The 14412-nt window shown below is 51.2% G+C and overlaps 1 protein-coding gene across 3 annotated transcripts in view; it reads right to left on the minus strand.

The window, feature by feature from the left end:
• IGSF3 (immunoglobulin superfamily member 3) overlaps positions 1-14412 on the minus strand; it is a 91980-nt gene that overhangs the window by 19707 nt on the left and 57861 nt on the right. For 2 of the 3 annotated variants that reach the window (XM_053969871.1, XM_053969872.1), the window contains exons 3-6: positions 12239-12649; positions 11089-11478; positions 8989-9390; positions 5062-5466 (exon numbers count right to left, since the gene is read on the minus strand). In XM_053969871.1, the coding sequence (XP_053825846.1) occupies positions 5062-5466; positions 8989-9390; positions 11089-11478; positions 12239-12649 (1608 nt within the window). The remainder of the gene's footprint in view (positions 1-5061; positions 5467-8988; positions 9391-11088; positions 11479-12238; positions 12650-14412) is intronic. The other variant, XM_053969873.1, reaches the window with a different exon arrangement.

Genomic DNA, 14412 nt, shown 5'->3' on the forward strand with positions numbered 1-14412 from the left:
GTCAGTATCCCACTGGCCACTTGTAGTAGAAAAGGCATCTTTCACATCCATCCATGAGAGGATTCCTTAAACACTGAAATTACTAAGAATTACTAAAATGAGATGGAATAAAGGCATTAACAGAAATATCTGAGTTAAGGAAAGCTTCTCACTATACTCCACAAATGTCTTGGTAGTTATTTATTTGAAAATCAGTCCTCCTCTCCCAGCATTAAGTGTGCTATAAAGCAGCCTCCTTTTCCAGTTCTCCTCTGCCTTGTGCCCTCCTTATCTTCCCAGCATCCTAAGCCTGCACAGTCACAACCATACACTGCTTGGCTGCTCAATGAGCCTTCAGAGAGAAGGAGCATGAGACTGAATAGTCTCTCTGTGGCTGCCATGGATGGGCTTGGACAAAGAGGTAAGAGTCCTTCATTCTCCACTCATTAGGTTTCTCTGGCCATTGCTAGCCCAGCACAGCCACTCTCTGGTTTCCTGTAGAGAGCAGAAAAGTAGCAGAGGGCTCTGCACCCACCTGAATGCAGGGCTTCAGGGACAGCACAGCTCTGGCTTACCCCACTCCTAAAGTAAGGTTCAGGAAGAAGCCACCTCCAGCTCCTCCAAGGCCAGTGACGAACCTCCATCCTCCCCCTCCATGATGGTTTCAACCTGACAGCTTCTAATAAACCAAACTTTAAGAAGCAGCCCCTGGAGAGCCTCTGGAAGCTAATTAATGCTCTAATGAAGAGCATGACTGCCTTGTTTGCTCGACAGCTCCCAGGTCAATCAATCTGCTGTAGACTGGCTTGCAAAAAAGCAGTGAGGAGCCCAGCACCCCTGGCGTCTGCTCAGTTATCATCCCCTGCCATCCCTCCTCCCATGTTCATTACTGTCAAAATCCCAGCAGCAAGAGCACAGATTTATAGAGGCGATTGCAGCTTCTCCCTGAGCACCCGGTCCAGATTTAGTCACGAAGGAACAGGACAAGGAACAACACAAGGATGGAGGGGTGGGGAGCTGAATGGGGAAGTGCATGAGTATGAAAGGGGTGAGAAGGTGCTCTGAGGGTGGGGGTGTTGTGTGAAAGCCCTGCTTTCTTATTCTGGTGTTGCCAGATACATTCTCCAAGCACTCAGACCCCAGGACTTTGCAGAATCACCCCCTGATCCGTGCTGCAGGGGAATGGTAAGTGCAGCAACACACACAATGACAATGGCAATTTAATACACCAGCACAAATCTGCCCCAAGCCTCCTTGCCAAAAGAGAGAGCACTCTGCAGACACCCAAGCCTGCCCAGATTGCAGCACAGCCCCCGTGGTGCACTGTCTGCTGCCCTTGTCTGAGTCCTGCAGACCACACGGACATGCACTGCTGCCAGACAGCGCCTGCTGTCTCATCCCTGGACACCTGGCAGGGAGAAGCAAGATCCAAGGAGGAGATGGGAATAAAGCCTGCCTGACAGCCCTTGTGTCTTCCCCTTAACCTGTCTGAACCCATCTACCACCTTCCTCCCTCAGGCAGGGCCCAGAGCCCAAGTGCTGTTTTCCCTCCATGCTGTGCGAGGCAGGGAACAGCGAGGTCAGCTGGCATCTCAGTGTGAGCACTGAGAGCTCAGCCTGAATCCAAAGGCTTCCAGGGTCACTTGGATTCAAAAGGAACCACCTGCTTTCCCTAAAAAGGTACCTCTGCCTCCCCTAAAACCCAAGGAAACTCTAAGTGCCAGGGAGCCACCACACATGTCCTCTCCAAGGACAGGACACAGCTAATCCTGATGGATCTCCCAAATATCAGCCCACTAAGCCTTGCATGCTGGCTGCTCTTCTCAACCCGGAGAGGGGCAAAGCAAAGGGCAAAGCAAAGTCTCTAGATGGGAAAATGGTGGTGAACCCTCAGGGGAAAGGGATGATGGCCTTGGGGATGAAAGACCCAGGTTTTCAGAGGCAGGCCAGATAGTGCAGTAGAAGGGGAGCCCCAAACACAAAAGAAATCTTCACTCCTGCACTCGGGACTCACTTCTAGTTCAGGCTGCACTACTGTGCATGGTCTCCTGCCAGCTTTGGTTTCAGGGAAGCAGCTGGTGGGAACTGAGATGTACTTTTATTATTCTTCCCCTTCTGTTGCAACAAGAGCTCACCAAGAAAGAAACAACAGGTATCTTGAGAGATGGAAGTAGAAAGGAGAGCACTGCATTGTAGGGAAATGAAACAGCCACAGGCTATCTAGCCAGTCTGGTCTCCAGTCCTGTCTAACAGCCCTCCACACCAGCCTGGATTTCTGCCCCAGCCTACAGAAGTTAAAACTCAGCAGTGGCCCTAAAGCAGTGCAGGTCCCTGTCCCTCTAAAGCACACATGAGCTCTCAACCCAAGGTGTGCAGGCTTGCATGACAGTGAGCAGCAGGCCAGGAAAGGGAGCTGTGGATCCCAGTGCTACTGCTGGTGAACTTACATGATACCTAAATTCTCTATAACCTCTCACACACACAGCCAGCACCCTTTATAGGGAATTTCCTCATACTGCTAGTCTTTAGAACAAAAAAGATCCCAAGGGATCAGGAATGTTACACTCAAAGGCCAAATCTGGCTCAGCTGCCACACAGGAGACTTCTGCCATCATGTCTGCAGAGCTTGTACTCAGAGGTACATTAACCCTTGTACTGGGTTAATGCTGCCATTGCCTGCCTTCCTTGCTCACTCCTTCAGCCCCTACATGTTTCATTTCTCAAAATACTGCTCATTTCTTCTCGGATTTCACAAAGCAAGGAGGCTGCCACTAATTTACCTTTCTCTCCTCAACACACTTCAAAGGCTGACATATACTGACTTCCATGTCTGCACCAGGAACCTGTCAAATAGAAAGGTCACTCAAACAGGAAGCAGAGGTTGGAGAGGGAACTAGAAACCCCACATTAACTTACAGTCTAGAAACACATGCTGACTCCATTTGCCAAAACACCTCCAGAAAAGCCTTCTTTATGACATCTTTATGATGTCATCTTTATGACATCTTTATGATCTTTAAGACATCTTTATGATGTCCCTTAGTGGACTGGTAGTGGAGATAGGTCACCCCGAGCATATGGGTCAAGGCAGACAGCCATGGCTAACGGCAAAAGAAAGGCTAGGACTGACACCCAACAGCAACCTGAACTCATCTCAGATAACTAGTGACTGGTGAACAGAAGTAGACAGACAGCTCTCAGCTGTTTAATCCTTCCAGGTCCTGAATGACCCTTTTTGGAGAAGCCTTGGATATTTATCTGAAAACCAGCACCCACTTCATCGGCGCAGGTTTGACTGGGAGGGCTCTAGGACGTTCATTCAGAAGTGTCTGGGGAAGGTGTCTCCCATATCATCCTTGATTCTCTCTGGAGATCATCCAGCCAAAGACCCAGGAATGACACAATACAACCCTCTGCCACCTGCAAAACCAGAGAGAACCAGAGCAGTCCCTGGTCTGACTGCCACCATTTCATTAATGCAGAACATCAAGCAGCCGCTCCCAGAGGCTGCCTGGGACACAGTAACAAAACACAGAGAGGGTACAGCCATGGTGCTGGGAGAGCTCTGAGGAGTCCCTCTTCTCTTCCATCCCCACTTGTGAGCCATAAAGCTTCAAACATTGTGCAGGGCTCACTGAACTGACAGCTAAGACTTATTTTGCAGTCATTTGCTGAGCAGCTGGGAGACAAGGAGAGGTAAAAACCATGGAGACCTGGACAACTTGTTCTGTTAAGGCATCACTTGAGTGTTACTGCTCCAGTAAAGAACAACAAGCTGCCAGAGCATGGTTTATCTGAGCTGCCTGCCACCCTGAGCTGTGACACACAGGCTCTCTTCCTGAAGCTGTTATCAAGGATTTCTCCTTCCCTCTCTCTCTCACACACAGATATGCATGCACAGGGCTGTGAAGAAGCATGCTACTCCAGGGACCACATCCATTCAACACTGCTTCCTAAGGAAGCTAAGCTAAAATGATGAACATCACCAACTCGACCCTGCAAGCAGTAAAACATGTATTACAAGGCAGCATAATCAAGATAAATGGAGAAGATTAACCTGGAGATGAGGGCAAGGGATAGAGAGGGAAGAAAAATGATGGAGAGCTCATAAGGTGGCTCGAGCTCACAGCATGCCCTGAGTTGTCTAAAGACATGGTTGGGGAAGGTGGAGGGAGTATAAAGAGGGATACTGATGGGAAAAACATGAAGCCCAACCAGTAGAGACCCTAGGAAGGAGTCCTTCTGCACAGGAACACAAAAGGAGAACTCACATGCAGCAAGGACCTGAGCCAACAGTCTTGAAGGTGTTAAAAGCCTCACTGCAAACACCAATTCCACCCCTAAGCTCAGCAACAGCCCACAGCTACTGTGGCCACGTATCTTTGCACTGTTCATGCACAATAGGGATACCAGCAAAATATCAGTGACAAGGCCTACAGAAGGCCCCTCATTCACTTCAGTGGCTGTACAGGGACAGCACCTTGTAGGTTTTCTGACTGCCCCTGCCATGCCAGGTGCCTGTGGTTATCTGCTGCATACCCTGTGTGGGCACCTGTGGCCGTGGAGGCTTTCAGACAAAAGGGGTCAATTTCTGGTGAGGATGAAAATCAGGTTCTTTGATCACCATCTGTTTTTGAAGGTGCCTCCAGCAGAATGAGATGCAGCACCCCACCTATGGTGCACATGCAGCTTTGGTGGGAACACATCTCTCTCTTTGATCCTATTTGCCCCATTCTTCTCCTCTCTTTTCAGAGTCTGTCCTGACAAATGGAGGTGGCAATCTGAATACCACCTCTGTCTCACAGGAACACTCCAGAGACTGGACTGAGTTCAGCCACCTCACTTCCCAGAAGAAAACCCTGGGAACACCAGTCAAACGACAAAGAGAGGACCCACTTCCCCAGAGGTGGATACAGGAGCTCCAACATAATCACAGTCGAAGAGCTGAGCCAGCTACAAGTGAGAAACATCAGCCACTGCCAGAAGAGCAGTCCTAACTCAGGGGAGACCTCTGCAGCACCAGCACATACCCCATCCCCCCAGCACGCCCCTCAACCCCCTCCACACGCCCTTGGCACTCACCTGGCCGCAGGACCCTGATTTCCAGCAGGTTGGAGGTCCTGTCCGCCAGCCTCGTCCAGCTGCTGTTGTAGTTCTTCCTCCAGAGCTCGGCCACGCACTGGTACTTGCCGGCCTCGGTGTCGCTGGCCCTGCTGATGCTCAGGCGCACGTTGTTGCTGGACTCGGCCTTCTCGATGGCGGTGCGGGTGCGGAAGGCCGCGGCCCTGTCGCCCCACTGGACCCCGCCGTCGCGCGTGAAGGTGACCAGGTCGTGGAACTCGGTGCTGCCCGCCGGCTGGAAGCGCCACGTCACCGACACCGGCACCCACGACGGGTAGTGGGGCTTGATGATGCACTGGAGGTCGAAGGACTCGTTGTAGGTCACCCCCGGGGTGCGGGAGATGGCGGTGACAGCAAATCCGGCCTCTGTGGGAAGAGAGGAGAGGGCTTTGAGACACCTGCCTATGGAGGCCCTGCTGTCAGCATGCAAAAGCCAGAGTGCTCATCCAGTGGTGTGATCAGCCACTCGAGTCGTGTCAGCTTCTCATTTGGTATGGCTAAGTGAGGCGAAAAGCAGAGGCAAAAACACACAAGTGGTGACTGCCTGAGCAGCAGTGACTGCCTGAGTGAGCACGGGCTGCAGCCATAGCAGGATTGCCCTTGATTTCTGCCCAGAGGAGTGAGATCCCCTGAGACACAGCCTCTGCAGGCTGCCAAAACCCTGTGTGGAAATGCAGCAGCACAATGGCAAGGGAGCAGCACCTGGCAGAGCAGCTACTCAGCACCAGCGCCCTGGGATTCACATCCACCTCTTGGGCAGGGTGTCCCACCCTGTCCCCCAACCCAGGTCTGCATCTGGCTGCTGCAGCTGGAGGAAGAAGGAGGAAAGCAAGAAGTAGCAGCCTTCAAAACATGCATCGTAGAGGTGGCAATGGTTACAAAACCCCAGGATGGAGGCAAACTGAAAAGAGAAGCTGGCTGCTCCTGTTCTTCACACAGCTTTTGTTCTCTTCCAGATCACAGCTCCAGGACAGCTTTATGCAGTTATTCTCATGTGTCTGCCACTCTGCAAGCTGGTCAATACGTTTTGACTTGTCTCCCCCAGCACTCTGTTTGTTTAGAGGAGTTGAAATCAGCAGTCTATTAGTAATTAAAAGGTAACATATTCCAGATAGCCAGTCAGGCTTACATATTCAGGCAGAGTATTTCCACTGCTCATTTGCTCCAAGCTGCAGAGAGAAACATTTTCTTCTCTTCCAATCACTTCAGTGTGGCCAGCAGACTTAGCAGGGACCTTGTTTTCTTCTGCCAACGTCCCCAGGAAGCGCTCCTCTTCTCAGAGGCTCCATGGGGTGTCCCACATGGGCTGACACTTCCCCCTCTCCCTGCAGTGCTGACCACCCCAGCTCTCAGCAGAGCTGCCACTGCTTGAGGAGACCCCAGACAGTGCCTGGTCAAAAAAGGAACATCTTCTGGATCAGCATGGAGCTTCAGCCTGCCACTGGCTCGAAAAGACGAGCCAGGAGCTTCCTGCTGCTGCAGGCAGACCGGGCACAGCACGGAGCTCACCAAATGTGCACACTTCCAGCAAGTGCCTCCGCAAGCCCATGGCGTCACCGTGCCAGAGCTCCGGGACGTGTAATTACTGAGAAAACAGGTCAATCTTCGGGATTAAAGCCTCTCACAGCATGTTCAGTGATTACCCAGGAGGGCAGCGTGAGACCCAGGCTGCCTCCCCTGCAGAGCTGCTGCATCTCAGCCCCATATAAGACCTGACCTTCAGACCCTGCAGCAGCCCTCCTGCCCCAGTAAGTGTGTTACCGGGCCCAGCTCAGAGAAACCGTGAGCCAGAGAAGGCCCTAGAAAGCCAACTTAATTTCACCAAGACCAGCTGATTTCATCAAGTTTACTCTCCAGTTGGCCCAGGCAAGGAAGCTTCATGAAGTCATGCAGAAGCCAGGTGTGTTTCTCAGGTCTTCAACTCCGTCAACATGGTCATGGCACTTAAGTGAACAAACCAAAGCCCTTCTTCTTTTGGGACTTGGTACAAAAAGCATAAAAGTGGATTGATTTTCTGTAAAACCTCCCTACAAAAATACACCACTCCCTCACCCCCCCTCCTTCCTTGGCCAGACTGGGACTTAAGTCTGTGCCACGCACTCAAGAGCTTCAGAAATTCAGGAACATCTGGTCTCTTCTGCCAGCACATCTCTCTCTTCTGGCTGTTGCTTCTGAACCACCCTGTGGTTAGATTTATGGGTTTGAACATCATCAGTTAAAGAGTTTCTTACCCCGGCAGTCTGGCAAACAATGATACCTTAACTTGAAATGTGAGTGTCACTAAATTTACTGCATTTTTTTTTAGAACAGCAGTTTCTGAAGCCATAAACCTCTCCTGCTTTTTCTTAGTACCCTGAATTTGAGTTTCTCAGGACATTTCAAAAACATGAAGCTGAACAAAAAAATCTGAATCTGAACCAGATTCAGAAGCAAAATAATACTCAATAGATTCTCTACTATATTTTTATGAGGTACCTCAGCTTTGCTAGTTAAAGAGACCTAGGAATCTCTTAAGACTAGACAGAACATGCTCAACAGCCGGTGACTGAGGAGCGGAGGAGGTGGGACAACCTTTCTATCACATCTTCTGGAAATGCTGTGCACTTCTGAGCATCTTAAATTTTAACAAGAGTAGAAGTGACACATTTTAAAATCTCAGTGCTTAATCTCAAGACTTTTAGAAGTGGCAGAGTAAAGGGAAGGGCTGACACCTGGGACTTGTAGCAGGCCAAATGCTGCTGACCTCATGAGGAAGACACCATTGAAACTAGATGAGAACCTTCCCTTAGTTCTTTACAAAAGAACATCCTCACCTGCTTTTGGAAGCTACACAGAAAAGATTTCTAACTCCAGACAAAACAGCCTCTGAAAGGAGGTCAAAAGTAAAGGAGAGGAAAGAAGGAAAAAGGCAAGATTTTCATCAGAATACAATACAACTTTGAAGTCTGGTCTCACACACATCTTGTCAAAGCTTAAGATTAATACTTCAGAGTACCAGTAAGAGCCACACAATCCCCACCCTCCCGCCAAAATTCCTATCTCAACCTTTCAATAGAACTCCCTGATTATCTTAGCCTTGGCATTCTGAAAATCAGTAGCCTTACAAAGGCAGTCATCCCTTCTTCAGCCTTCTGCAGATCACTTTTGGAACCAGCTCAAGAGGACCAAAGTAACTCACAATCCATGCACAATGTCAAACTCCCTACCTGCCCTCTCCTAAACTGATGTGGTTTCACTGTGTTGGAACAGAGGAGCCCCTTGGCAGAGCAGAGTACCAGCTTCAAATGATCCAAGGTACTGCTTTACTTTGGTCATGGACAACACTGTGGTTCTGGGCCAGCAGCTCAGTGCCTCACTGCAGAGGCAGCGAGGACCATTCCTGACTCACACTTTCTGTCAGAGATGCCCACCATTTCTGCTTTCTGGGCCAACAGATGCCCAGCATTCTGCACTCCTGATCTGGTGTGGGCAGAAGTAAGGTTTACGTAGGGCAGACAAGGAGGCTTTGATGTCCATGCGCTGCCAATGGAGCAGCACCACTGCACTGACCAAAACCCAGCTCCAGTACTGGCAGGACACATCACAGGACTGGCAGCCTCTCTTCTCTGAAGGACACTGGAAGCCCTATTCCTCTCCTCAGCCATTCCCTGGCTCTGCTCCTGCCACAGCCACCCCTCAGACTTTGCCCCCACACACAAGGGTGCATGCAGGCATTTTGCACCAACCTACGAGGAGCTGTGGGCAGGCTGCTGGGTGCCTCCATTCTGCTGGCAAGCAAAGGCAGGAGCGCTGAGAACAGCCTCAGTGATCTGCAGGTGACCTCCTGGGGGACGGCCAGGCACACGGGGGGACCGTGGCCCCGGGGCCCCCCACGCCTCAAGTACTCACCCAGAGCAGTGATGGACACCGGGGTGCTCGCGTGCCGCTCCCCAACCATCTGCCACTCCCCATCCAGTGTCCGTGTCCACTCGGCCACCCGGCACTCATAGTGGCCCTCGTCCGCCTTGACGCTGTTGAAGACCTCCAGGGTGAAGGAGCCGGGCCGCACCTGCTCCACCTGGATGCCCCCGTAGCTGCTGCGCTCCGCGTAGGCGGGGCCGGGGTGCAGGGTGCCCTCCCGGTCCAGACGCACGATTTCGCTGCGCCGGTTCAGCTTGTCCACCAGCAGCCACGCGACCGAGAGGCGGCTCTGGGGCCCGAAGCCCGAGCGCACGTTGCAGCCAAAGCGCAGGCTCTCTCCCTCCAAGACATTGGTGGCGTTGTTGATTATCTCCAAGGAGATGCTGGTCTCTAAGGAGAGAAACGCATACACACAGGGGAGATGATACACACTCGCCACTGCTCGGGCTGCAAGAAGGACGCTGCTGGCCAGAGACGCTTTCCACCAGGTGCAGGAAACTGCCCACACATTTGGGTCCAGGCACGTCTTAACCTCATGCGTGACCACATCCAAAAACAGCTGGTGGGCAGCGAGCTGCTCCTGGTGACTTGCACACTCAAGGCAGGTGTAGGCCAAAGCTGGGAGCAATCTCTGCCTACGGCTCAGGAGACATTGCCGTGTCTTCTGGTCACAGGTCCGGGATGGGATCTCAGCAAAACTTGAGGGAATTTCTGTTGCTACAATATGCACTGCGTGCGACTGGCTCTGCCAAAAAAAAAAAGCTTCCAGCGCCCTGTGGCTTTTTCAATTCACGTCATCCTGATCACCATCTTGCCACATCCATTCCTACCAACACCTTTTGGGAGAAACTCTCCCAGACTCCCACTGTTCGTGACACTATAGGTAGCTATCACTCTTTGGTAATGTTCAAAAAAAATCTGGTATCTTGAGCTTCCCAGAGGTGTAAGGCTTTGTGGCTGGTTTTTCAGAGATATGGAGTGCTGGGGTACTGAGGTTACTCCTGCTGCCTTCCATCACAGTTATGGACACTTAGCACCCTTAAAAAAAATCATCACATTTGTTCCTACAGCTGCTGATTTATCAAAGGCAAGAATCAAATCTGTCTGAAAGGTGGCTGGGTCTAGAAACAATACATTTTAGAAATTTGTCCAGTGCAAGATTTCTAGCTAGAGTGATTTTCAAAGCCAAACAAATGAGACCAAAAATCAGTAGGAGAAAAAAGAAATAGAATTTCTTTTGGAGAAATGAGGAGGGGAAAAAAAGCTAGAGGAAAGGGCTGCATTTCCCTACAAATCTAGGAGATAAGAGGCCAATATAGCACAAAATCCTCTTACAGCTACCCTCTGCTTGGTCCAAGCCCACTGCCATGGCAGCCTGGGCAACCTGTGCAAGGTTCACCATGTCACTGCTACCAGAGTTTCAGAGAGCAAAACAAGGAATGAGTCAGTGGAACCTCTCCTCTCAATTTGTTATTTCTGTATTTACCATGTTTATTTCACAAATATAAAAGACATTTAATGCAAGCCTCCCGCTGTTTTCACCAGAGCTAGCTGACACATAGTGACCAGTCCGGAGCTCCATGCTGAAGAGCACTGGGGCTCAAGGAGCACGCCTGGATTCTTCCAGTACAGCTGTCTTGCAAGACAGCTGAATCACCATCACATAACAGCCTGCAGGAACCTAGCAGCTCCTAGGATACCCCAAGGCCAAGCTGGTTTTCCTGCTATGCCTGCTGGGTACCTTACAGAGCACCCAGCTCCCTGCAGAGCAAGGCCGGGAGCGAGGCGTGAGGAGCAAGTCAGAGGCTGTCACATCTACCTTCAGCTCAAGAACAAACTGCCACCTTGGTGTCATTACCAAGGTGGGGGCATGACTCCCCACCTATGAACCTGACACACATCCCTCCTCTTCATCCCCTTCCCAACAACAGAAATACGTCTCACCAGTTGGGATTCCAAGCCTGAACAGCATGTGAACTCCTATCCTCCCTCTCCTGTACGGCTGTGGTCTGGGCACATCATGTCTTTCCCAGCTACCTGCCCAGTACAGCAATGCCCTCAGGAGGGGATGGGCACGCCTCTACTTACTGAGTGGCATGACAGTGATGGGGATGTTCTTTGGCCGCTTGCTCTCCTTGTCGATGAAGTCTCCCGTCACAGTCTTCTCCCGCTCGGTCACACGGCAGTTGTACTTGCCGCTGTCCTCCAGGCGCAGGCGGTAGATCTTCAGCACGAAAACGTTGTCGCTTTCTTTGGCCACCTTGAGCTGGCCCAGGGCCTCACGCTGGGCAAACTCGTTGTTGAGCACCGGCACGGCGTTGGGTCCCAGGCTGGCGATGAGGGAGCTGTTGAAGGCCCAGGAGATGGAGAAGTAGCGGTCGGGGACGTTCTGCGCCTCCAGGATGCAGCGGAACTCCACCGGCTCGCCCACGATGTACATCCGCTTCTCCGTCTCCAGCCGGACGCTGAACTCCTTGTCTGGGGAGAGAGACTCGTGTCAGGATAGCAAAGCCCATCAGGAGAATCCATACACCTCATGTCAGGTGTTCACAGCTTGCTACTCCCTGCACAGCCAATATCCCTCAGACAAGTACATCCAGAGGTAAAAAGGTTAGGGACTTGTTTTTGCTGTGGGAGACCAGATGGGCTGTGCTGCCAGAGAGGCACCTTCTTGCCCATCAAGCACAGAGCAAGGAAAATCTTCCTCAGTCCTACTCCCACCCTGCTCAGCCAGAGTCAAGAGGCAGAACCTTTGGGGACATCTGAGAGGAACAAAGAGCTCAGCTGGGTCTTTAGATCCTTAGCAGGAACCTGTGCTAGGAGAAGAATTTTGACTTGTAAATGGACCTTGTGCAATACAAAAGTGCTTGCTGACATTTTTAGTTTTATTCCCTGCTGTATCACTCCTACCTCCTAACTTACCAAAATCCTCACTGTCTGAGCTAGCACCAAGTGCTTAAGATGTATGTTTTAGCTTCTGTGTCAGCCCCAGATCCCTGACCACGTCAGGAGACAGGGCCTGCCATCCAAGACCCCTTGCTGCCCTTTGCTGACACTTCCCTTGGCTGCAGGCAGTGCCTGGGGCCTCCTTTGCCCTGTTCCACCCTGCCAGCAGCCCCCCAAGTGGGGCACATGGCAAAGCAGGGAGCTGAACCCCAGCCACCTAACACGGCACAGCCCCATTTTCCATCTCCTCCCACTGCCCAGCCAAGGGAGAAGAGGCAGAGGAGACACTGACCAGTGGCTTGCACGTTGACGATGGCGCCCTGGGAGCGCTTGCGGGTCATGGCATACCAGGAATCGTCCGGGTCCTGGATCCACTCTGCTGCCTCGCAGTAAAACTCGCCCTGGTCTGACGGGTGGAGGTTGTAGATGGTGAGCTTGGAGGTGGTCTCCCCAACTTTGTCCAAGCGCACGTCCCCCGTGGCCTGTCGCTGGGCGTAGGCGCTGCCCGCCCGCAGGACGAAGTCGCGGCTGAGGGAGATGATCTCGACGGGCGCCTCGCTGCCTCGCTGCCGGTACCACGCGATGGAGACGTGGCTGTGCTGGGCTGTGCTCTTGGACACCTCGCACTTGAGCTCCAGGGAGTCGTGCTCCACCTTGTTCAGTGTCTGCGGGATGGCTGTGACCCGCAGCGAGTCCGGGATCACTGCAGCAGAGCAGGACAGAAACAGCCCAGAGTTAGCAATGCCAAAATGCTGAGGGTAAAGGCCAAACACCTTAAGAGAGCTGGGGGAGAAGTTTCTTTTTACAGTTGCAATTAAACATGAATTATTAGCAAGGCTGTGTTAACTCACATTTAGCCCCTAAGAAGAGGAGAATTGTCCCCAAAGCCCTTGGCTGGGAAAGACTGTGACCTGCAGCACAAACTGCAGGCATGGTGCTTAAATTCCTGCTCAGTGGGCCCCAGTAACTGAACAAGGTTTTCTGCCATGCTGCAGAGCAGCACAGTTTACTGTATCCATTTCCCATCAAGGCATTTTGTCACAAGGAGCCTCTCCTCCATCATGTGCCCCCCAGCACATTCTGTGACCCCCCCCCCCCTCTTGCCCACATCCTTCAGCCACTCCTCAGGCATCATCTGCAACCCTCCTCAGTCACTGGTGGGGCCAAACCAAACACATTCAGTTCCTTTAATCTTCCCTTATAAAAAAGTCAGGAGATCCAATTCCCTTCTCCATAGTTTATATTGTTTCCTCTTTTAATGACCCCCTCAGGCCAAAGGAAGGGGTTTCTGCATTCAGAGGGAACTGGCTCCTCTAAGGGCAGAAATACAATTGCATCCTGACCAGCACATCAAGGCACTTGGTAGTAAAACTGCTGGCTACTTTTCTACTTGATTAACCAGAGGAAAGGAAGTATAGCTGCTAAAATCAGGACGAAAACAAAAAACTGCACCCCTCCAACCTTGCTTGGATTTAGAGAGAGGTTTTACCACCAGCAGGTAAGACTTTTTAATAAAGAAGCCTTTCTAGACTTTGCTGTCTCAAGAAACATGACGTGGAAAGAAGAATGTAAACCTTCTTCCCAGCTCTGCAGGCAAGGCAGTGTTAGTGAGCCTGTTAATGCCCACGGTTTTGCCACATGCCAGTGGAATATAATTAACATATCTCAGTTTGGTTTCATTGACAGCACTAGATGGTTTGACAAAATTAGCTGAGCTGCCAGAAGCTGCATCTGTTTCATTGAGGCACTGCTACAGAGAGCAACGAGCTGCAGTGAAGACAACCACTGGGATTATTTATGGCAGAAAAGTCAAAATCAGAAGAGGGCAAACAAAAAAAGGAACAAGTTTGGAGTAAATGAGAAAAAAATCTTCCCACATCCAATCCAGATGGGAGCATTTTCTTTTACTACACATTCACTACCCAAGTTACTGCCTGACAGGAAAAGTACCTTGTAAGGCTGCTTATATTGCAGGTCATTGTCTCTGTGCCTGTGACCACCACACATCTTCTACTCCCTCCCTTCCCCTCATCCCTCTCACTGGAACCCCCATCCCCTGCTCACTGGCAACAATTTCTGGCCAGGATCCTTCTCACTTCACCTTTCCCCTTATCCCTGACTCCCAAACAGTGGTGACAGCAACAACTAACCTTGCCAGTTCACGATGCCTGCACAACAAGCTTTAAACTTCTCATTTCAAACCTTACTGAGGAATTTTCACAGATGTACGGCTCCTTTCTCTTCACCCTCCAGCCATGGGCTCTTACAACTTCTCTTGCGTTATTTAAATTTTCAGCCTGTCTGAAGGCTGGGTCTCAGGCAAGCACTTGGCGCACCATTCCCTGAGCATGCTGGAGGCTAGCACACACATAATTTTGCCAGCTGGAACCATGACTTTCTATTTCCAGGTCATAACCTGGCTGGAAGATTAGCATCCTTTATCCCAGATAGGCAAGTTTTTGCAAA

This window comes from Vidua macroura, chromosome 2 (assembly GCF_024509145.1).
Source record: "Vidua macroura isolate BioBank_ID:100142 chromosome 2, ASM2450914v1, whole genome shotgun sequence".
Taxonomy (NCBI): Eukaryota; Metazoa; Chordata; class Aves; order Passeriformes; family Viduidae; genus Vidua; species Vidua macroura.